We start from the raw sequence: 23,164 nt of genomic DNA on the forward strand, positions 1-23,164 counted from the left end.
TTAACATTGTAATACTCCCAAACTGATCTACAGATGCAATGCTCCTATGTAAATTCCAACTGCCTTTTTTGCAGAAATGGGCAAGTTGATCCATGAAAAATTCACATGGAAATGCAAGGAATCCTGACAGCCAAAACAATCTTGACAAAGAAGAATAAAGTTGGGGCCGGAAGCAGTGGCTCAAGCCTGTAATCCCAGCACTTTGGGAGGCCGAGACGGGCGGATCATGAGGTCAGGAGATCGAGACCATCCTGGGTAACACGGTGAAACCCCGTCTCTACTGAAAAATACAAAACACTAGCCGGGCGAGGTGGCGGGCGCCTGTAGTTCCAGCTACGCGGGAGGCTGAGGCAGGAGAATGGCGTGAACCTGGGAGGCGGAGCTTGCAATGAGCTGAGATCCAGCCACTGCACTCCAGCCTGGGTGACAGAGCAAGACTCCGTCTCAAAAAAAAAAAAAAAGAATAAAGTTGGAGGATTCAAACTTTATTACAAAACTGCAATAATCAAAACAGTGCAGTACTGACACAAGATTAAAGATCAGTGGAACAGAACTTAAGGTTCAGAAGTAAACCCTCACATGTAGGGCCAATTTTTTTTTTTTTGAGACAAAGTCTCACTCTGTCACCCAGCCTGGAGTGCAGTGGTGCAATCTCAGCTTATTGCAACTTTGACCTCTTGGGTTAAAGTGATTCTCCTGTCTCAGCCTCCTTAGCAGCTGGGACTACAGGCGTGCGCCACCCATCACGCTGGCTAATTTTTGTATTTTTAGTAGAGACGGGATTTCACCATGTTGGCCGGGCTGGTCTTGAACTCCTGACCTCAAGTGATCCACCTGCCTCAGCCTCCCAAGGTTCTGGGATTACAGGTGTGAGCCACCGTGCCTGATCATCAATTGATTTTTGACAAGTATGTCAAGACAAATCAATGGAGAAAGAATAGTATTTTCAACAGACAGTACTGGGACAACTGAATATCCACATACAAAACAATAAAGTTGGACCCATGCCTCACACCATATATAAAAATTCAAAATGGATTAATGACCTAAATGAAAGAGCTAAAACTATAACACTCTTAGAAGAAAACATAGGCATAAATCTTTGTGACCTTGGATTAGGCAATGGTTTCTTAGCTATGACATCAAAAGCATAAGCAACAAAAGAAAAAAAATAGGGCTGGTCGCAGTGGCTCATGCATGTAATCCCAGCACTTTGGGAGGCCAAGGCTGGAAGACTGGTTGAGGCCAGGAATTCAGGACCACCCTGGGCACATAGCAAAATCCCATTGCTCAAAAAGACGAAAAAAAAAAAAAGGAAAAAAAGACAAGTTGGACTTCACCAAAATTAAAACCTTTTTCTGCTTCAAAGGTCACTACCAAGAAAGTAAAAAGACAACATATAGGATGTCTTGCATCCTTGCAAATCATATATCTGACAAGTGACTAGTACCCAGAATATAAAAAGAAGTCTTACAATTCAACAATAAAAAGACAAATAACCCAAGTTAAAAATGGGCAAAAGAACTGCATAGACATTTCTCCAAAGAAGATATAGAAATAGCCAATAAGCACATGACGAGATGCCCAACTTCATTAGTCATTAAGGAATGCAAATCAAAACCACGATGAGATACCACTTCACTCACTAGGATGGCTATCTTTTTTTAATCTTTTTTTTTTTTTTAACAATAACAAGTGCTGGTGAGGATGCTGGAGAAATTACAATCTTCATACATTATTGGTGGGAAAGTCAAATGGTGCAGCCACTTTGAAAAACAGTTTGGAAGTTTCTCAAAAAGTTAATAGAGTTACCTTATGATCCAGCAATTCTATTCCTGTGTATATACCCAAGAGAATTAGAAATACATGTCCATCACCAGGCACCATGGCTCATGCCTGTAATCCCAGCACTTTGGAAGGCTGAGGCAGACGGATCACCTGAGGAAGGGAATTCAAGACCAGCCTGACCAACATGGAGAAACCCCGTCTCTATTAAAAATACAAAATTAGCTGGCCGTGGTGGTGTATGCCTGTAATCCCAGCTACCTGGGAGGCTGAGGCAGGAGAATTACTTGAACCCAGGAGGCAGAAGTTGCGGTGAGGTGAGATCGCACCATTGCACTCTAGCCTGGGCAACAAGAGTGAAACTCCATCTCAAAAAAAAAAAAAAAAAAAAGGAAGGAGGGAAGGAAGGAAGGAGGGAACGAGGGAAGGAGGGAAGGAAGAAAGGAAGAAAGGAAGAAAGGAAGGAAGGAAGGAGGGAAGGAGGGAAGGGAGGAAAGGAAGAAGAGAGGAAGACATGTCCACACTCTAACTAAAAGACTAACACCTGGCCTACAGAAGGGATTCTGAGACTCTGCTCCAGCTCTCTGGCCAGCTTGCGATAGGTTGGTTTTCTGTGCCTTTAGTATTGCTCATTATTTAAAACATCCTTCATGAAGACATACCAAGCAGGGGCACTGAGGCAGAAGCCCAGTACAGACCAATGGAAGGAAGGTAGTTGTAACTTACACACTTTTTGTTGTTGTTGTTGTTGTTGTTGTTGTTGAGACGGAGTCTCGCTCTGTCGCCCAGGCTGGAGTGCAGTGGCCGGATCTCAGCTCACTGCAAGCTCCGCCTCCCGGGTTTACGCCATTCTCCTGCCTCAGCCTCCGCAGTAGCTGGGACTACAGGCGCCCGCCACCTCGCCCAGCTAGTTTTTTTTTTTTTTTTTTTTTTGTATTTTTAGTAGAGACGGGGTTTCACCGTGTTAGCCAGGATGGTCTCGATCTCCTGACCTCGTGATCCGCCCGTCTCGGCCTCCCAAAGTGCTGGGATTACAGGCTTGAGCCACCGCGCCCGGCCAACTTACACACTTTTAAGTTGCTCAGAACTCACCCCAATAACATGCCCAAACTAAATCACAGTCCTACTCTATGAGACCACTGAACTATCTTCAGACTAGGTTGGGATTTGTTCGAGAATGCAACATGCACACCAATGTTCATAGAATCATTATTAACAGGCAAAAAGTGGAAACAATTGAAATGTCCATCAACTGATGAGTGGACAAACAACATGTTGTATATCTATAAAACTGAGTATTTGGCCATAAAAAGGAATGAAATACTGATACATGCTACAACATGGATGAACCTTAAAAACATGTTAAATGAAAGAAGCCAGCCACAAAAGGCCACATTTCATTTACATGTTATATGAAATGTCCAGAATAAGCTAATCCATACAGACAGCAAATTAGTTGCCAGGGGGAACCGGAAATGAGAAGTGACTGCAAAGAAGTATGGAGTTTCTTTCGGGGTGATGAAAATGTTCTGGAAGTAGGCAGTAGTAATGATTGGACAACCTTGTGAATATACCAAAAAGCATCAAATCAGATACTTTTTTTTTTTATTTTTTATTTTTGAGATGGAGTCTCGCTCTGTCGCCAGGCTGGAGTGCAATGGCGTGATCTCAGCTCACTGCAACCTCCACCTCCTGGGTTCAAGCGATTCTCCTGCCTCAGCCTCCCAAGTAGCTGGGACTACAGGTGCACGCCACCACGCCCAGCTAATTTTTGTATTTTTAGTAGAAACGGGGTTTCACCATGTTGGCCAGGATGGTCTTGATCTCTTGACCTTGTGATCCACCTGCCTTGGCCTCCCAAAGTGCTGGGATTATAGGCATGAGCCACCACACCCGGTCCTTCTATTTTTTTTTTTTTTTTTGAGACAGGGTCTTGTTCTGTCACCCAGGCTGTAGTGCAGAGGCTTGATCTCAGCTTACTGCAACCTCTGTCTCCCAGGTTCAAGCGATTCTCCTGCCTCAGCCTCCCAAGTAGCTGGGATTACAGGCGCGCACCACCATGCCTGGCTAATTTTTGTATTTTTAGTAGAGACGGGGTTTCATCATGTTGGTCAGGCTGGTCTTGAACTCCTGACCTCATGATCCGCCCGCCTCGGCCTCCCAAAGTGCTGGGATTACAGGCGTGAGCCACCGCGCCCGGCCGGAAATCAGATACTTTAAAGGCGTGAGTTTTAAGGTATGTAAATTATATCTCAATTTTTAAAATTTTAAAAAAGAACCAACTGTTTCAGCAGTAAAATATTCCTCAAGAGAAATGGAATGAGTTCCTTAATACAAGCAATCGTTAGTTTTCACAAGATCAGGACTCATAATGTTCTTAGCAGATTTGAATTTTTTCCAGGTATATCATGTACAAAGTTAACAAGGAGATTTTCACAAAGATTGGCTATGATCACCCACCCTAATACATCAACTACTTTCACTTTTTCCATGTTACCTTCCAGTGTATACACATGTATATATTTTTGCATGTCTATATTCCGTGCAAATAAGCAGTACAAGTTTTCCCATACTGCTACATGGCTTTCAAGATTATCACTGAATAGTTGGAAATAATTCACATTTATAATTTTCTTAACTCTTTCTCCTCCATGCCTTGCCTTGAAGTGCTAGATATTTACTTCCAATTTTTCACTGTTTCCAGATAATGCTGCCATACACGTACAACATAAAAAGTTAACAGCTCTTTTCTTCTCTTGGATCACTGAATTAAGATTTCCAGTGGAAAAAAAATACTAAATCATTTTTATGACACCTAGTTGCCTTCCAAAATTATTATAAATTTACACCGCTATAAGCAATACAAACTTGCTATATTAGGCATTACCATTTTTTATACTTTTTATGCAATCAATGTTAAAAGATTTTATCTTTTTTATCTTCCTTTAGTTTTAAAAGCTTTTGGTTATTCAAGGGCTTCCAAAATCCACAAGCACTTTCTTTTAAAATGCACACCAATGTTCATGGCAACATTATTCAAAATAGCCAAAAAGTGGAAACTGTCTAAATGTCTATCAACGGATGAGCGGATAAACAACTCAAAAGATGTCTTTTTCAGTTGCTTATGATTAAAGAGAATGAAGAATTATTTTAAACACAGTATTCTTACTCTAAGGAAAGTAGAACCTATAATAAATTGTTCTATTTTAGTCACCTTGTCAACTGCTAGGAAAATAACAAAGCTTAGGATCCAATCATAATAAAAAGGAAAAGAAAAAATCTGTAATAATTAGCCACTTTTTTTTTTTTTTTAAGAGACATGATCTTGCTCTGTCACCCAGGCTGGAATGCAGCAGTACAATCACAGCTCATTGCAGCCTCAAACTCCTAGACTCAAGCAATCCTCCTGCCTCAGCTTTCCTAAAAGCTTCCTAAAGTGCTGGGATTACAGACATGAGCCACTGCACCCAGCCTAGCCACCTTTTTTTTTTTTTCTTATTTTGAGATGGAGTCTGACTCTGTCGCCCGGGCTGGTATACAGTGGCACGATCTTGGCTCACTGCAACCTCAGCCCCCTGGGTTCAAGTAGTTCTCCCACCTCAGCCTCCTAAGTAGCTGGGATTACAGGCACATGCCACCACGCCCGGCTACTGTTTGTATTTTTAGTGGAGACTGGGTTTCACCATGTTGGCCATGCTGGTCTTGAATTCCTGACCTCAAGTGATCCACCCACCTAGGCCTCCCAAAGTGCTGGGATTACAGGTGTGAGCCACCACGCCCAGCCAGCCTAGCCACTTTTAGATTTCAACACCAATAATAATTATAAGGACACATGCCAAAATATCTCTCTTGACTATCGGGCTCTAGTCAAGAGAAAGACCAAGAACAACTGTTATGGTTTGAACGTGTCCTCTCAAAAATTCATGTTGAAACTTAACCCCCATGGTAGTGCTATTAAGAGGTGGGGCCTTTGGGGGAAGTGATTAAGTCATGAGGGCTGTGAACCAGTGCCTCGTAAAAGTGCTGGAGGGAGCTAGCTTAGGCCCTTTTCACCTTCCATTTTTCTGCTATGTGAGGATGCCGTATGAAGGCTCTCACCAGATGCCAGTGCCACTGTCTTGATCTTGGACTTCTCAGCCTCTAGAACTCAGAAATAAATTTCAATTATTATTATTTCTTTTTGAGATGGAGTTTGACTCTTGTTGCCCAGGCTGGAGTGCAGTGGCGTAATCCTGGCTCACTGCAACCTCCACCTCCTGGGTTCAAGAGATTCTCCTGCCTCAGCCTCCTGAGTAGCTGGAATTATAGGCGCCCACCACCACGGCCAGCTAATTTTTTGTATTTTTAGTAGAGACGGGGTTTCATCATGTTGGCCAGGCTAGTGATCTGACCTCAGGTGGTCCACCCGCCTTGGCCTCCCAAAGTGCAGTGATTATAAGCATGAGCCACAACACGTGGCCAATTTCTATTATTTTTAAGTTACCTAGCACAAACAGACTAAGGTAACAACCAAGAGCCTACAGAAATAATTGTTATAATAAAAATACTGGTTAAGCACAAAGTGCCAGGTACTGTTAGAAACATTTACATATTTATTAGCACAATAATTCTTACTAAGTACCATATGAGTTAGAAAATATCCCCATTTTACTACGAAAAAAACTTAGGCTTAAAGAGAGTAAGTTACTTGTCCAAAACAGATCCAGGAAGAGCCCATTGTTCTTAACCCCTGCATTAACAGATGCTATCCTCCCCACAGCATGAGAATTCAAAAAGAAGCACTCCTACCTCAGAATGACAGCAAAGGAGGGTTAAATATGATGACATGAAGATCTCACCGTCATTATAGCAGTGTTTATGTTCAGTCATAGCACCAATGTAACACCGGGAGAGGGTTTGGCATCCCCATTATCCATCAACACCTAAGTCAGACTACAAACATCTAGTTCCTCCTTCCAAAGCCTGCCACTGCCCCCTCCTTTTTTTTTTTTTTTTTGAGACAGAGTCTCACTCTGTTGTCCAGACTGGAGTGCAGTGACGCAATCTCAGCTCACTGCAACCTCTGCCACCCAAGTTCAAGTGATTCTCCTGCCTCAGTCTCCCAAGTAGCTGGGAATTCAAGCACACACCACCACGCACAGCTAATTTTTCTGTATTTTTAGTAGAGACAGGGTTTCGCCATGGTGACCAGGCTGGTGTCGAACTCCTGACCTCAAGTGATTCGCCTGCCTGGGCCTCCCAAAGTGCCGGGATTACACGCATGAGCCACCACGCCCAGCCAACTGTCACCCCTTTTTATCCCTCTATATAGATATCCTGGAGTTGCCAATGTCTGTGATGTTGAAAGAAATAATGCTTCTTACTGTCTCTTCTTTTCAGTGTTGGTATGATTTGGGGTTTCTTGTTTGTGTGTTCTGAGGAAAAAAAAAAAGATGAAAAGACAATACTTTAAAAAACTGTATTCAATCCTAGTGATCCACTTCCACGTGTTTGAGTTTAATAGTACTCTGTATATGTCAAGCAAATCTTAATGAATTGGAAGTTTACTATCAATAACATACAGATACATATATATATATTTAGAGAAAAGGGCTCATTTGAAAAATATATACCACTTTTTAAGTAACTATGCATCTAATTACACTCCACAGGTTTGCTCTTAAAAGTTTATGTAAGGCTGGGTGTGGCGGCTCACACTTGTAAACATAAAATTTTATATTTAAAATAAAAGCAGGGGCCAGGCATGGTATCTCACGCTTGTAATCCCAGCACTTCAGGAGGCCGAGGCAGGCAGATCACTTGAGCCCAGAAGTTTAAGATCAGCCCGGGCAACATGGCATGACCTTGTCTCTACTAAAAATACAAAGAAAATTAGCCAGGCGTGGCAGCAGGTGCCTGTAGTCCCAGCTACTCGGGAGGCGGAGGCAGGAGAATGGTGTGAACCCAGGAGGTGGAGCTTGCAGTGAGCCGAGATCGTGCCACTGCACTCCAACCTGGGCAACAGTGCGAGACACAATCTCAAAAAAAAAAAAAATACAAAAATTAGCTGGGTGTGGTGGCATGCGCCTGTGGTCCCAGGTACTCTAGAGGCTGAGATGGGAGGACCACTCGAACCTGGGAGGTCGAGGCTGCAGTGAGCTATGCCAGCACCACTGCATTCCAGCCTGGGTGACAGGGCAAGACCCTATTTCGAAAATAAATAAATAAGTAAAAGCAGGAAAACCCACAGAACAGTTCAGTCTGTTTTGTGGGTTTTCCTGGTTGATGATATTTTAAATTGTGTTTAGATTTGCCAATAATTAAAATTAACCAGCCCCTCACAACAGTTAAGAATGCTTGGGGAAAGACAATGTATAATGCCCATAAAAGCCAAGAGAAAACGCAGACAAGGTCCTTTCCTACTTCATCTAGCTCCTACTTAGTCAGAGCTGGTATTTAACTATGGTCTCTCCTCACCTAAATGTCTATGCTCAGACTTTGGTGATCCTAGTAATGCAATAACTTCTACAAATCAGCGTGATTCTCTGTGAGAATTTCACTTATATTATTTGTGAAAACTTGGGAGGGGTGTGGCACAGAGGGTACACAGATGCACGCATACGACATGGGCTTCAAATGCTTTGATGAACATTTCCATGGAAATTTTACAGATCTGTATGTACTGTGAACAGAAATGAAAAGTCGAGGAAGCTTCACCCCCACAGTCCTAACCGAATCCAATCATCATTACTCCCAAAGAAGAAACAATCAATGAGAAAATAAATCATTAAGGGATATCCAAAATAAGCTAGATCAAATAAAATATCTTCTATTTAATTCCCTAAAGCTTCAAATAATCTAGATATCAACACTCATTTCCTAAAACACCCTCCTAGTCTAACTACAACAAAGTAAAAAACTTAAACTAAGATAAAAATGAAACATAAAATTAAATAAAAATGAACTCAAACACTTGGACTTATTTTCTATATAATAAAATGCTTGTCAAAAATTGCTTGAACCCAGGGTATCTAAAATATTGACAGGAAAATCACAAGACAAATAAAAACCAATAGTAACACTGACTATTTGCTTTTTCAATGTTGCTGCTACCTTCATCTCTGAATAACTTGGGACCAGAAGACCAGCCTGCTGAAGCAGGAAGAACTCTAATCTAGAAGTCAGGGATAAGGGTTCTAGTTCAGTTGATGCTACTAGCTAGGTAGGTGGCCCTAAAGAGGTCATTTACTTTGTCTTTTCTCTTTCCCAGGGTTTTCCTTCCTTAATCAAGGGGCTGACTAACCAGTTTCTCCTAAACCCACCTAACCATAAGAAGTACACCAGGGAGGCCGGGCGCGGTGGCTCAAGCCTGTAATCCCAGCACTTTGGGAGGCCGAGACGGGCGGATCACGAGGTCAGGAGATCGAGACCATCCTGGCTAACACGGTGAAACCCCGTCTCTACTAAAAATACAAAAACTAGCCGGGCGAGGTGGCGGGCGCCTGTAGTCCCAGCTACTCGGGAGGCTGAGGCAGGAGAATGGCGTAAACCCGGGAGGCGGAGCTTGCAGTGAGCTGAGATCTGGCCACTGCACTCCAGTCCGGGCGACAGAGCGAGACTCCGCCTCAAAAAAAAAAAAAAAAAAAAAAGAAGTACACCAGGGAAACTGTAAATGACATGGATTCCAAAAGCCCTTTCCCAATTCAGGAGGTCTCTGGGTGAAGCCTAAGACCTTACTCTTATTAAGTGACCCAAGTAAATCATTTTTTTTTTTTTTCTTTTGAGACAGAGTTTCGCTCTTGTTGCCCAGGCTGGAGTGCAATGGTGCGATCTCAGTTCACCGCAGCCTCTGCCTCCCGGGTTCAAGCAATTCTCCAGCCTCAGCCTCCCGAGTAGCTGGGATTACAGGCATGCACCACCATGCCCAGTTAATTTTGCATTTTTAGTAGAGACAGGGTCTCTCCATGTTGGTCAAGCTGGTCTCAAACTCCCAACCTCAGGTGATCTGCCTGCCTCGGCCTCCCAAAGTGCCTGGATTACAGGCGTGAGCTACCGCACCCAGCCCCAAGTAAATCTTATCATCAGGTAAATCTGACAAACACTGGACTAGATAATCCTCAAGTTGCCTGCCTTCCAGCTCTAATTCTGTACTATCTGGCTATTTCATAATGATGTTCTAAAAACACACAAAATTACATTCATTTAATGTATGTTACTGCACAAAAATAAACGTACAAGATCACGAAAACAAATATATCCACTCCCTGTGACACCATTCATACCTTTAAACACTAATTAAAAACATCTTCTGGCCAGGCATGGTGGCATGCACCTGTAATCCCAGCACTCTGGAAGGCTGAGATGGGAGGATTGCTTGAGGCCAGGAGTTCAAGACCAGCCTGGGCAACATAGCAAGACCCTAACAAATACTTATAAAATAAATTTAAAAAAAAAAATCTTCCTAGATTCAAGGCAAATACAACACTTAATTTGGTGAGAAAAAAATGTATTTATTTATTTATTTATTTATTTATTTTTTTGAGACGGAGTCTCGCTCTGCCGCCCAGGCTGGAGTGCAGTGGCCGGGTCTCAGCTCACTGCAAGCTCCGCCTCCTGGGTTTACGCCATTCTCCTGCCTCAGCCTCCCAAGCAGCTGGGACTACAGGCGCCCGCCATGTCGCCCGGCTAGTTTTTTGTATTTTTTAGTAGAGACGGGGTTTCACCATGTTAGCCAGGATGGTCTCGATCTCCTGACCTCGTGATCCGCCCGTCTCGGCCTCCCAAAGTGCTGGGATTACAGGCTTGAGCCACCGCGCCCGGCCAAAAATGTATTTAATATTAAGCTCTCAGTATATTAATATGGAGAGACTTGCTGAGTTATAGAAAGAAATTACCTAATATCTTAGGTGAAAACTATACAGTACATTCTTTTCTTGAAGAACATTATCTGGTAATCCCACCTGCTCCTAAGAAAAAGCTAGAAAAGAGGCTGGCTAAGTCCCTAGCAGCTGTAAATAGCATGCTCTGTGTAATACTGGAATGCAACTGTTATAAAGCTAAGAGAAAAATAAGGAAACAGTAACCGGTTACGAATTCTTCAAATGCACCTCAGCATAGACAACTGGGTGGCCCAATCTTTTGTGAGGACGGTTTTGTCAGACGAATGGAGAGCCTCTAACATGCTTTTCACACACAAAGGTGGCAGCCTTCATTTTGCTTTTCCTTCCCCTATACTACATTGCTCTAGTTTTTCTAAAATTCTCATAATCCTCTAGTGGTATTTACTGAATTTATTCTCTTATTTAGATTTGTAAGTAACTATAAAACTAACATACACAAAAAAAGAGAAAGGCTCCTTGCATGGAATACAGAAAGCAGAGTTATGTAATGGATGCTCATTAGCAACCAGTTATACAGATAGATTCAAAAATGTAAATAAAAACCAAGATTAAAACACAAAACTGAGTTTGACCAATTACTATGTGACCCTTGCAACAGAAACAGATAAGAAACCAACAGTGAAACATATTACATAATTTAGCCATGGGAAAAACAGCTGTAGAGCAGCCCATGGAAGAAGCACATTAGTATAGCACAATGTTAGCACACAACATTTCCAAAATGAATCTTGATGCTTGATATGCAAATGCTGTCAACACAATTCTTTAGACTTAGGATCACACAGGCCAAAAAACTGATTTGTTTTAATGGCAAAAAAGGGGACACCAGTTGTTATGCACAACACCACAGAAGCACTGGGTTTAAAGTCATATATATGTTTAAACACATTTTTTTTTCTATTGCCCAACAGGCTCTGAGGCAGTGTTGAGACAAAAGACTAAACCTCACACTCAGTAAAACAGAAATGTCAAACCAGGATCAAGGAGAGCAGCATAACAGAGAGGTTAAGAGAGCAGGTTCTGGTGTCACAAAGACCTAAGTTAAAACCCCAAGGCACAAATTACTGTGCAACCTTGAACAAATCATTTCACCCGAGTCAATTTCCTCATTTGTAAAATGGAGATAATACTTCATTCAGCCATTGTGAGATTTAAACAAGGTGATTCATATAAAGCCCTAGCCTCTATAACTGGCACAGAATACACAGGTAAGTAGTAATCATCACCATCATCATGAGCAAACTGTAAAATTAGCACAATTACTATCTCAAATAAAACCAAGAGTTTCCTGGTAGCCAGAGAAAAAAAGACAATCACAGTTCGAATCCAGCCTGGGCAACATAGTGAGACCTTGTCTCTTGGGGGAAAAAAAAAAGGAAGAAGAAAGAAGACATTCACATATACTAATATAAATGTGGCTTTTCTTCCCACATTACAGAACATTCTGTTTCCTCCTCCCTAATAAAGAATAACTCAGACTAATTCTGTACAACTATATACAGGAAAGTCTTCAATATAGAACTTCTTAATTAGGAAGGACAATTTTGTTTCTTTTTTCTTTTTTCTTTTTTTTTCTTTGAGACAGGGTCTTTGTCCCCAAGGTTGAAGTGCACCATCTCAGCTCATTGCAATCTCCGCCTCCCAGGCTCAAGGGATCCTCACAGGCTCAAGGAATCCTCCCACCTCAGGCCTCCCAAGGAGCTGGGACCACAGGTACACACCACCACGCCCTGCTAATTTTTGTATTTTTTGTAAGGACGGGGTTTCACCAGGTTGACCAGGCTAGTCTCGAACTCTTGGGCTCAAGTCATCTGCCCACCTTGGCCTCCTAAAGTGCTGGGATTACAGGCATGAGCCACCATGCCTGGTCAAAAGGATAATTTTCAATGAGATCTGGATTTATGATCTAACTGGTTTGGGGAGGTACAGTTGGTATTGTGGGGGGTGTTTTGTTTTTTTGTTTATTTGTTTGTAAATGAGGAATTTAGGAGAGAGGTAGAGGAAGAAAAAGTCTTCAAACCATTCAACACACCATTATTCAGTAGAGAAAAACAATAGAAGGTTGATTGTTAACATTATGTCATAATTGATTTAGAAAATGAAGACACGAGGCCGGGCGCGGTGGCTCAAGCCTGTAATCCCAGCACTTTGGGAGGCCGAGACGGGCGGATCACGAGGTCAGGAGATCGAAACCATCCTGGCTAATACGGTGAAACCCCGTCTCTACTAAAAAAATACAAAAAACTAGCCGGGCGCGGTGGCGGGCGCCTGTAGTCCCAGCTACTGCGGAGGCTGAGGCAGGAGAATGGCGGGAACCCGGGAGGCGGAGCTTGCAGTGAGCTGAGATCTGGCCACTGCACTCAGCCTGGGCGACAGAGCGACACTCCGTCTCAAAAAAAAAAAAAAAAAAAAAAAAAAAAAAAAGAAAATGAAGACACGAGAATCAGGTAAAATGTTTTAACTCAGACATAAAAGAAGAACCAATATAACTGACAGTAAGGTTAAAGTAACCAAACTAATTTAAAAAAAAAAATCCAAGAAAGGGAAGGTGAAAAAAATCAATTATTCCCATAGTTTAAGTAACAAATATCTATTCTGTCCTTTTAAGATCATGGCTTAAATTTCCCATTTGCAACCAACTATCTTTGCCTGCTCTTCCGAATGTGCCACTAGCTTGAATGTATGCCTTTAACTTGGACTATCTTCTTAACCAAATACATCATTCTGGTTAAAGAAAAAAAGAAAATCTTGTATATTATTATTTTTCTAGAATTCATGGGGAAATATTAGTAATTCCAACATTTAAAGAATACATTTCAAAAAAATACTGTGGTAATTCTGAAGGAAAAAGAGCTCCTCATGAAAATAAATCCATCAAGAAAAATTGTTCAAGGTCAATCAAGCACAAATTTCAAAATAATACAAATTTTGAAATTTTGAGTAGGGGCAGGATTAAGGAGCTGTGACGTGAAAAACGAAATTCTCAAGGTAAAAAGATAACAGAAGTGAAGAAAAGACTTCCGCAAGAAGTACAAACTAGTGTCATCAATTCATGAGTAAACATGCAAAATTCTAAGTAATAAAAAACTCATGCAATAGCTCACCTGTATCAATATTGGGAAATTTAGCAATAGAAAGACTTTTAGGGGCATTTCCAAACATTCCAACATATCTTTCTGTATTACAGATATTACTGCAAAATGAAAGAAGTTAGATGCTCTAATTAACAACTTAGTCGTGAAAGAATGACACCCCCAAAAGAAGCTGTGTCACCTAGAGATACTGGACATTTTCTTTTTACTATTTAAGAAGCCAGAAGAACCTCCTGCTTTTAAATACAAATTTACCAATCTTCAAAACACATTCTGCTCTATTCCTTTATATAAAAATTACTGCAATGTGGCCAGGCGCGGTGGCTCACGCCTGTAATCACAGCACTTTGGGAGACCGAGGCAGGCGGATCACAAGGTCAGGAGATCGAGACCATCCTGGGTAACATGGTGAAACCCCGTCTCTACTAAAAATATAAAAAATTAGCCAGGCATGGTGGCAGGCGCCTGTAGTCTCAGCTACTCGGGAGGCTGAGGCAGGAGAATGGCGTGAACCCAGGAGGCGGAGCTTGCAGTCAGTGGAGATCGTGCCACCGCATTCCAGCCTGGGCGACAGAAGGAGACTCCGTCTCAAAAAAAAAAAAATTACTACAATGAGATCCTGTTCTGAAGAGGACATCATTCAACCAGAAAAATGGAATTAGGACAACCATATGCTCTTTGAGTATGTTCAGATCATCATATCCAGTGAGCTGTCACTAGGTACATATCACCTTCTCCTCTCTCAGAGGAGAGACTACTACCAGTGATCAAAATTCTATTTGAAGAAGGAAAACTTGGTTTTGAGGACTATCAGGTCACGAAAGATTACATACACATTTCAATACCCGCACATGCACTAGCATCATAATAATTCAAAAACTCAGCATCCCTTGGTTTTCAAATAACACTATTTGAAATAGTGGAAACATTTCACTGGAAACATTCAGAACTTCAATAATAATAGTACGAGTTGCTATTTACCTGTTCATTATATGGTCAAACGAACAAATAACACAATGCAAGAAATGATATGCTGTATAATTTCTCACCTTGGAACAGTGAGAGTTGACGGAGACATACTTCAATTTAATGTATCGGATGACCAAGGTGGAAAAAAAGAACACTTTAAACTGAAAGAGTCAAGAAATAAATAAGCCCCAATAGAGGGATTCATCCCACTGTTAAAGGTTCAAGCTTTCTGCCAAAATCACACTTGGTTTGGGCAACTGTAACTGTTGTCAGATAAACGTAAACAAATAGTGAAGAAGGCTACGGGACACACAGCCCCTTCACAAAAGGCTGGCTAACTGCTAGTCTTTCCAAGTTACATATTAATAATTTTAATTTAAAACAACAACAACAACAACACTTTTCTAGCTAAGAGAAGTCACATCCAAAATGGGTGATTTTTTTGGCGATACTTAGTTTACCCCAACCCTTACCCTCAAAGGCAGACCTCAATCTTCCCCGTAAGTTGCCAGGCAAGCAGGAACAGAAGCTATAGAAAATGTACTTCGATCTTTGAAAGGCCAGTGTGGATGTAAGGAGAAGGAAAATGACTGCACTGGGTTTACAAAAGCTATTTACATGTTTTCCAAATGCTGTGATTAAAGTCAACCAAATGGCATGGCATCAGCCAGCCCCTACCTTCACCTAACCACTGAGAACCCAGACAATGAAGGCGGCAGACCCCTCAAGCACAGAGGCCCCACACACGGAACCAAAAAAAAAAAAAAAAAAGTATCATGCACAGAAATTACACAGCCTACTTTTTGATAATGGTAAAAAGTAAGTGACGGCAGTCTTGTGCTTTAAAATAATCTAGTAGCACTTACTAGTTCAATCCATCCCCAAATCCACGCCACCCTTTCAACTTTGCAATTAAGAGAGAGAAGGAGAAATCCCGGTCAACTCGCCTTGAGGGGGTTGGTCTGAGCGTAGAGGGCTCAAGTAGGGAAGAGGATGAAGAGAGAAAGAGCAAGCCAATGAAAGAGACCAAAATTTCCCACCTTTCTTAAATTCTTCCAGCATAGCGTCCAACTTGGTGTCATTGAAAACAAAGTGCAAGGGGTGGTTATAAAATTTGGTGATGGTTTTCAGGGGAGTACAGTCATCTGGATCCACGAAGGCCAAGTCTTTGACAAACAGCAGGTCCACGATATTGGAGCGCTCCCCCTCAAACACTGGAATGCGGGTGTAGCCGCTCTCCATGATCTCAGACATGGTGTTGAAGTCCAGGATGGCTTCGCCAGTGATCATGAAGCAGTCTCGGAGTGGGGTCATCACGTCCTCCACCGTCTTGGTGCGGAGCTCCAGCGCCCCTTGGATGATGTTCAGTTCCTCCTTAACGAGGTCGTTGTAGGGGTCGGTGACCCGGAGCATCTCCAGCAGTTTTTCCCGGTTATAGACGGTGCCTATCTCCTGGCCTAGGACGCAGTCCAGCAGCTTGCTGACCGGGTAGGAAGCGGGGAAGGTCATCATCATGAAAAACTTGGTGAGGAAGATGGTGTTGGCCCCCACAGCCAGGCCGTGGCGGGAGCAGATGGCCTGGGGCACAATCTCCCCGAAGATAACGATGCCGATGGTGGAGACCACCACGGCCACGAGGCCAGAGCCGGCGATGTCGTCGAGCAGGATGGTGAGCGTGGTGTTGACCAGCACGTTGCCCAGCAGCAGTGAGCACAGCAGGTAGTTGCCCTGCCTGCGCACCGGCTCGATGCGCTTGGCGTAATTCTTCTCCTTCTCGGTGCCGCAGTTCTGCACGATGCGCAGCTCCATCGGGTCCAGGGCCATGAGCCCCAGGTTGAGGCCACTGAACATGCCCGACAGGCACAGCAGCAGCGAAATGAAGATCACCTGCAGCCAGAAGGGCAGCAGGAACTTCTTCTCTTCGCCTACGATCATCTTGGTGTCCTCGCCGTCGTGGTAAATCCAGGTGGTCTCGGCCCACGGGGGCGGCGGGAGCCCGGCCACCCCAGAGCCGCCCTTGCCCCCGACGGCGCCACCCGCAGATCCCGAGCCGCCGGCACCCAGGGCAGGCGTGGAGAGCGACGTGCACAGGTAATAGGACTTGCTCTTCTCCATCTTGCGTAGCGGTTTGATCTCGATCTCGATGATGCCCGAGGTGCGGCGGTTGAGAATGATGTGGGGCAAGATGATGATGTCTGAGGTGCGGATGCCGCAGCGCTGGGGGCCGCTGTCCGGCTCCGGCGGCGCGGGGCCCCCCAGCCCGCGCTCCCCCGGGCTGTGGCGCCGCCGCTCGTGTTCGGTGAAGGCGATGCGGGACCACGTCTCGTTGTTGATGTTCTGCCCGTACACCCGCAGTTTGACCCGGGTCCGTTCGCTCACCCGCAGCGCCCCCCCTTCCATGAACGACACATCGTTCGTGTCCTCCAGCCGCAGCCCGATGATCACCGTCTCCTCGTTCTCGCCCACCGCTGCGCAGCCGCCCGCGCCGCAGCAGCAGCTCAGCAGGAGCAGCGGCAGCAGCCGCACCGCAGCCGCCTGCAGGACCCCCCGGCCGCGGGCGCTGAGGCTGCGGCGCGCCGCCATCTTCCAAGTGGGCAGTGCGGCGGCTGCCTGCCCGCCCGCCATCTTTACTTTGGGTTCACAAGCGCCACAGCCAATCATAGGGTGGCTGCTCCAGCTGCGGCTTCATCCTTTCCACCCGGCGGCGCGAGCGCAGGTACCTGCCCCTGGGCGAGACTGCAACTGAGCGTCCGCGGCCAGTGCTCAGCAGTTCGCCTCCCTGACTGACACTGACTCGACCTCGGCCAGCTGAGGAACCCCGAGGCTCGCGGGAGGGGACAGAGGGAGGGAGAGGAGCACCGGCTGCTCCCGCGAGAGGCAGGCCCACCGGCCAATCACAAGCGGGCGCCCGCCCTCCCAGCCAGGGGGCTGGAATGGGGGCGTGACCGTGTGCCGTTCCGCGAACCAATGGCAAGGTAAATGGGTGGGGCGATGAGAGCCACCGTCCCCCTCTGCACGCCAAGTTTCCAACTGAAAGGCGCGTGACTCTTGTGTATGTGCGAGGGGAGGGGGCGTGGCCAGCTGGGACTCGAGAGCCAGTCAAAGATGAGAGTTGTAGGAAAGGGGCGTGGCCTCCGTCCTGCTGCCAATGGGAAGGAGCCGTCCCCGGGGCCCGCGCTCCCCGGGGGACCCTGTAATAGATCCGGGAGCCTGGACCGGTCGGGTTTGGATAAAGCCCTGCGGCGCAAGGCGGCAGGTTTCCGATGCACTGGCTTGCTGGCTCTGCAGTTGTCAGTTCGTAGGCAGAAAGCCGCAGCGCCCTCCTGCCCCGGAGGCCCGAGAAGACAACTAGAGGCGGCTTGGGATGCACACAGCCTAAAAAGCCGGGGCACCGGCCGCTGTCCCCAACTCTACGTGCGCGGCGCTCCGCTGGGGTAAGCGGCGTCGGTGGCCCCGGCACAGCTGCAGACCAGCAGTCCTCGCGCCTCAAGACTCCTAGGGTACGCGCTGTCTGCGGCTCGCGATCACATGGCGCCACCTGCGGGCCGCACGAGCGCCCTGCAACGCTTTCCAGGTCCGCGGCATACCCCAAAAGGTGTACAGAAAGTTACGGATGGGGCGGTCAGAGGGACAGTTCCCCAAATTTGCTAGTCATAGAACCCCTACATATTATCACTAAAAGTATATACTTCCTAGACCCTTTCTCATATTTACAGAGTGGGAAGGGCCCCGAATATGTATTCCCAACAGGAACCCAGGCAAGTTAAGGAAATGGGAGGGCGGCAAGCATCCCATCCTAAACCGACCCACAGAGGCTCGTTCTTAATCACACTGGCCAAACTCTGCTAGGGTCATAGGTCACTCAAGAGCAAAAAGTTCTGGAAACCTAGCTCCCCAGTACTCCCAACGTCACCTGGAGGTGACGAGGTAGCAAAGTAGCTGTCAAATTGATCTTTTCCTTGAAACTTAAAACATTAAAAATGTTTAATGTTTCCCTACCTCTTTTGTATTCTACAAGCACATTCGCCCCTCGCCCCCGCTTCTATAAATGCGTCAAACATCTCTGATTAATTTCTGGTGTGAGTTATTTCTGGAATGATTGCAGTGGCCTCCTAACTGATCTTCCCTCTTCGACACCTGCTCCTTTCCCTTCTTAACCCAGCAGCAAGTGATCTTGTCCATGAGATTCTGTATCTCCCTTGGCTGAAACGCCTCCACTGGCTTCCCATCTCATCCTAGAAAAACCCAAAGTACGTACATCATCCTAGTAGGCTCAAAGGTCTGCTACCTCCCGTTACTTCTCTCTTTTTTTTTTTTTTTTTTTGAGACGGAGTCTCGCTCTGCCGCCCAGGCTGGAGTGCAGTGGCCGGGTCTCAGCTCACTGCAAGCTCCGCCTCCTGGGTTTACGCCATTCTCCTGCCTCAGCCTCCCAAGCAGCTGGGACTACAGGCGCCCGCCATGTCGCCCGGCTAGTTTTTTTTGTATTTTTTAGTAGAGACGGGGTTTCACCATGTTAGCCAGGATGGTCTCGATCTCCTGACCTCGTGATCCGCCCGTCTCGGCCTCCCAAAGTGCTGGGATTACAGGCTTGAGCCACCGCGCCCGACCCCTCCCGTTACTTCTCAGACCTCATCACCTGCTGTTCTCCTAGTGGAAGGAGACAGATAATAAGCCAAATTAATTTCTCTCCAAGCTGTTTCTCCATCACTCCAGGGATTTTCCCCTGCGAGCCTTTGCACTTGCTGTTTGTTTCCTGGGCTTGGGGCTCTCTTCCCCCAGATGTCAGCATAGCCTTTTTCACCTCCTTTAGTGCTTTGCTCAAAAGCCATCTGATTTTAAACTTGTGGAAAACACTCCCTCTATGCCGCATCTACTTTATTTTTCTTCAAAGCAAAGATCGCTTTCTAATACACTATGTAAATTATTGATTTGGTTTGTTATCTGTCTCCTTCCACTAGAACTTAAGCTCCCTGAGGGCAAAAAGTGTGTCTGTTTGTTCACTGCTGTATCACAAGGGCCTAGAATAGTAGATATATAGATATATCACATACATATATACATATGTGTTATATTTATATATATATATATTTTTTTTTTTTTTTTGAGAGACAGAGTCTCACTCTGTCACCCAGGCTGGAGTGCAGTGGCGCGATCTCAGTTCACTGCAACCTCCACCTCCTAGGTTCAAGGGATTCTCTCTTGCCTCAGCTTCTCTAGTAGCTAGGACTACAGGCATGCACCACTATGCCCAGCTAATTTTTGTATTTTCAGTAGAGACGGGGTTTCACTATATGTTGGCTAGGCTGGTCTCAAACTCCTGGCCTCAGGTGATCTGCCCACTTGGGCCTCCCAAAGTGCTAGGATTACAGGCATGAGCCACCATGCCTGGCCCTAGATATTCTTTATTCTTTTTAAAAAAACACAAAACAAGGTCTCACTCTGTCATCCAGGCTGGAGTACAGTGGCACAGTCATGGCTCACTGCAGTCTCCACTTCCTGGGCTCAGCCTCCCAAGTAGCTGGGACTACCAGCACACGCCACCACATCTGCCTAATTTTCTTTTAATTTTTAGTAGAGACAGGGTTTTGCCATGTTCCCAGGCTGGTCTCAAACTTCTTGCCTCAAGAGATCCTCCTTCCTTTGCCTCCCAAAGTGCTGGGATTACATGTATGAGCCACCATGCCCGGCCAATGATAGATATTCAAAACAATATATGTAGAAGGTTAAATAAGTGAAAGTATTTATTCTGATTATTTTAAACAATGTCCTGAATCTAGTTGCCAGCCCTTCCATTTATGATGCTGCTTCCCCTACCCCAAGTCTCATACTGCTATATTTGAAAAGTAAGTTCAGATGAAGAAAACCACCTACAGGCTTGGCATGCATTTATAAGAATGGCATTATGGAAGTTTCAAAGGAAAAAAAATGATTTTTAAGAATATTTGGGCCGGGCACGGTGGCTCAAGCCTGTAATCCCAGCACTTTGGGAGGCCGAGACGGGCGGATCACGAGGTCAGGAGATCAAGACCCTCCTGGCTAACACGGTGAAACCCCGTCTCTACTAAAAAATACAAAAAACTAGCCTGGCGAGGTGGCGGGCGCCTGTAGCCCCAGCTACTCGGGAGGCTGAGGCAGGAGAATGGCTTACACCCGGGAGGCGGAGCTTGCAGTGAGCTGAGATCTGGCCACTGCACTCCAGCCTGGGCGACAGAGCGAGACTCCGTCTCAAAAAAAAAAAAAAAAAAAAAAAGAATATTTGGCAAAGGTTAAGGACAGACATGATCCTTCTAACTTAGTGGATTGAAAATGAAACCATTTTGACTTCATAAAAAGTGGAAATATTACAAATGTTTTTAAGGGAGCTAAGAGAGAAGACAGGCTCTTGAAGTGGGGGGAGGAGGAGCTTACCAACCCTACAGACATTTCCTGTGCATTTCAGAGAAAGCTACAACAGGAAAATGTGACATTCAGCAATTTCGAAGCCAGTTAGAAATTCAGGACTTCATAGAAGAAAAAGGTCAGAAAAGGATACCCAGACAACTTACAATATTAAAAAAAAAAAAAAAAACTCAAATTCACACAGAGGGTTGCTGAATGATCCTGGGTGGTTGGTGGGGGGTTATACTCTTCATGTATACTCAAAACACACAGAGCAATCTAGATGCCTAAGCCAAGTAATTGTTCCTTAGCAAGAGGGATCTTCCTTCAAGTTTGAAGGCTTTTTGGCTTCAGGAGTTTCTCTCTCTCTCTTTTTTTTTTTTTTTTTTTTGAGACAGAGTTTCGCTCTTGTCGCCCAGGCTACAGTGCAGTGCAGTGGCATGATCTCGGCTCACTGCAACCCCTGCCTCCCAGGTTCAAGCAATTCTCCTGCCTCAGCCTCCCAAGTAGCTGGGATTACAGGCGCCTGCCACCACACCTGGCTAATTTTTTGTATTTTTTATTAGAGACGGGGTTTTGCCATGTTGGGCAGGCTGGTCTCGAACTCCTAACCTCAGGTGATCCACCTGCCTCAGCTTCGTAAAGTGCTGGGATTACAGGTGTGAGCCACCGTGCCCAGCCGTTACCCTCTCTTTAGTGAGGACCTGCTATAGAGCAGGCTTATAGTGACTTCCAGGGACTTCCCAGCTCATCTATTTGTTTAAATGGAGGGCACAGTCAACACCTGCCTCTAGGGATCTCTTCTGAAATCTGGAAGAAAAACAAAAATGAGACTCTTGAATTATGATATTTCACCTCCATAAAGGGGACAAAAGGCCCAAGATTGCTAAATGGTTGCTGCTGCCCAATCCTATTTAAGTTCTGACGGTCTGACCTTGGGCAAGTCATTTAGATAAAGCCAGAACCACATACCTTCCCTAACTAACCCTCCCTTTCCAGAATCCTTCACTAGATACTAAAAGGGAAGGGTGACTTCAATTTTCTCACCTGCAAAAGATAAGCTCCTAAGTCTCCAGGTTCAGGGATTTGGAAGGCATTGCATCCAGACCTAAAAATCTTTTAAAGTTTGATGAGTTTGATTTTCTTAAAGATGGCAAGTAAAACACTAAATGTCATTCTACACATTTTGTTGCTCAACATAAAGCTGATTTTATAGAGAAGCTTTTCTTTTTTCCAAAAATTGCCTACTTATACAAAGTATTCGTATTTATTGCTTCAACGGTATCATTTCTTTTTTCTTTTTAGGGAACAGGGTCTCACTCTGTTGCGCAGGCTGGAGTGCAGTGGCACAATCATAGCTCACTGCAGCCTCAAACTCTTGGGCTCAAACTCAAGCAATCTTCCTTCCTCAGCCTCCTGAGTAGCTGAAGCTATAGGCACAAGCTAATGCATCAGGCTCCAACAACGACATTTTAATCACACCAAAACACAAGATCTTGGCTGGCCATGGTGGCTCATGCCTGTAATCCCACGACTTTAGGAGGCCAAGGCAGGAGGATAATTTGAGCCCAGGAGTTCAAGACCAGTCTGGGCAACATAGTAAGACACTGTCTACCAAAAATAAAATATTAGCTGCGCATGGTGGCATGTTCCTGTAGTCCCAACTACTCAGGAGGCTGAAGTGGGTGGATCACTTGAGCCCAGGTGTTCAAGGCTACAGTGAGCCATGATCGTGCTGCTGCACTCCAGCCTGGGTGACAGAGTGAGACCCTATCTCAAAAAAAAAAAAAAAAAAAAAAAGTTGGGCATGATGGTTCACACCTGTAATCCCAGCACTTTGGGAAGCTGAGGCAGGCAGATCACCAGAGGTCAGGAGTTCAAGAACAGTCTGGCCAACATGGTGAAAACCCATCTCTACTAAAAATACTAAAATTAGCCAGGTGTGGTGGTAGGCGCCTGTAATCCCAGCTACTCGGGAGGCTGAGGCAGGAGAATCACTTGAACTTGGGAGGCGGAGATTGCAGTGAGCCGAGATGGCACCACTGCACTCCAGCCTGGGTG

At 45.1% G+C, this 23,164-nt stretch overlaps 1 protein-coding gene across 2 annotated transcripts in view; it reads right to left on the reverse strand.

The window, feature by feature from the left end:
* The window catches only part of CNNM2 (cyclin and CBS domain divalent metal cation transport mediator 2), a 171,002-nt gene extending 153,380 nt beyond the window's left edge, over positions 1 to 17,622 (reverse strand). Inside the window, exon 1 of one of the 2 annotated variants that reach the window (XM_033184101.1) lies at positions 15,766 to 17,622. In XM_033184101.1, coding sequence (XP_033039992.1) covers positions 15,766 to 17,386 — 1,621 coding nt within the window. In that variant the 5' untranslated portion in view covers positions 17,387 to 17,622. The remainder of the gene's footprint in view (positions 1 to 15,765) is intronic. The other variant, XM_033184112.1, reaches the window with a different exon arrangement.
* Between the last annotated feature and the right edge of the window lie 5,542 nt (positions 17,623 to 23,164).

This window comes from Trachypithecus francoisi, unplaced genomic scaffold (genome assembly GCF_009764315.1).
Source record: "Trachypithecus francoisi isolate TF-2019V2 unplaced genomic scaffold, Tfra_2.0 Contig01579, whole genome shotgun sequence".
NCBI lineage: Eukaryota > Metazoa > Chordata > Mammalia > Primates > Cercopithecidae > Trachypithecus > Trachypithecus francoisi.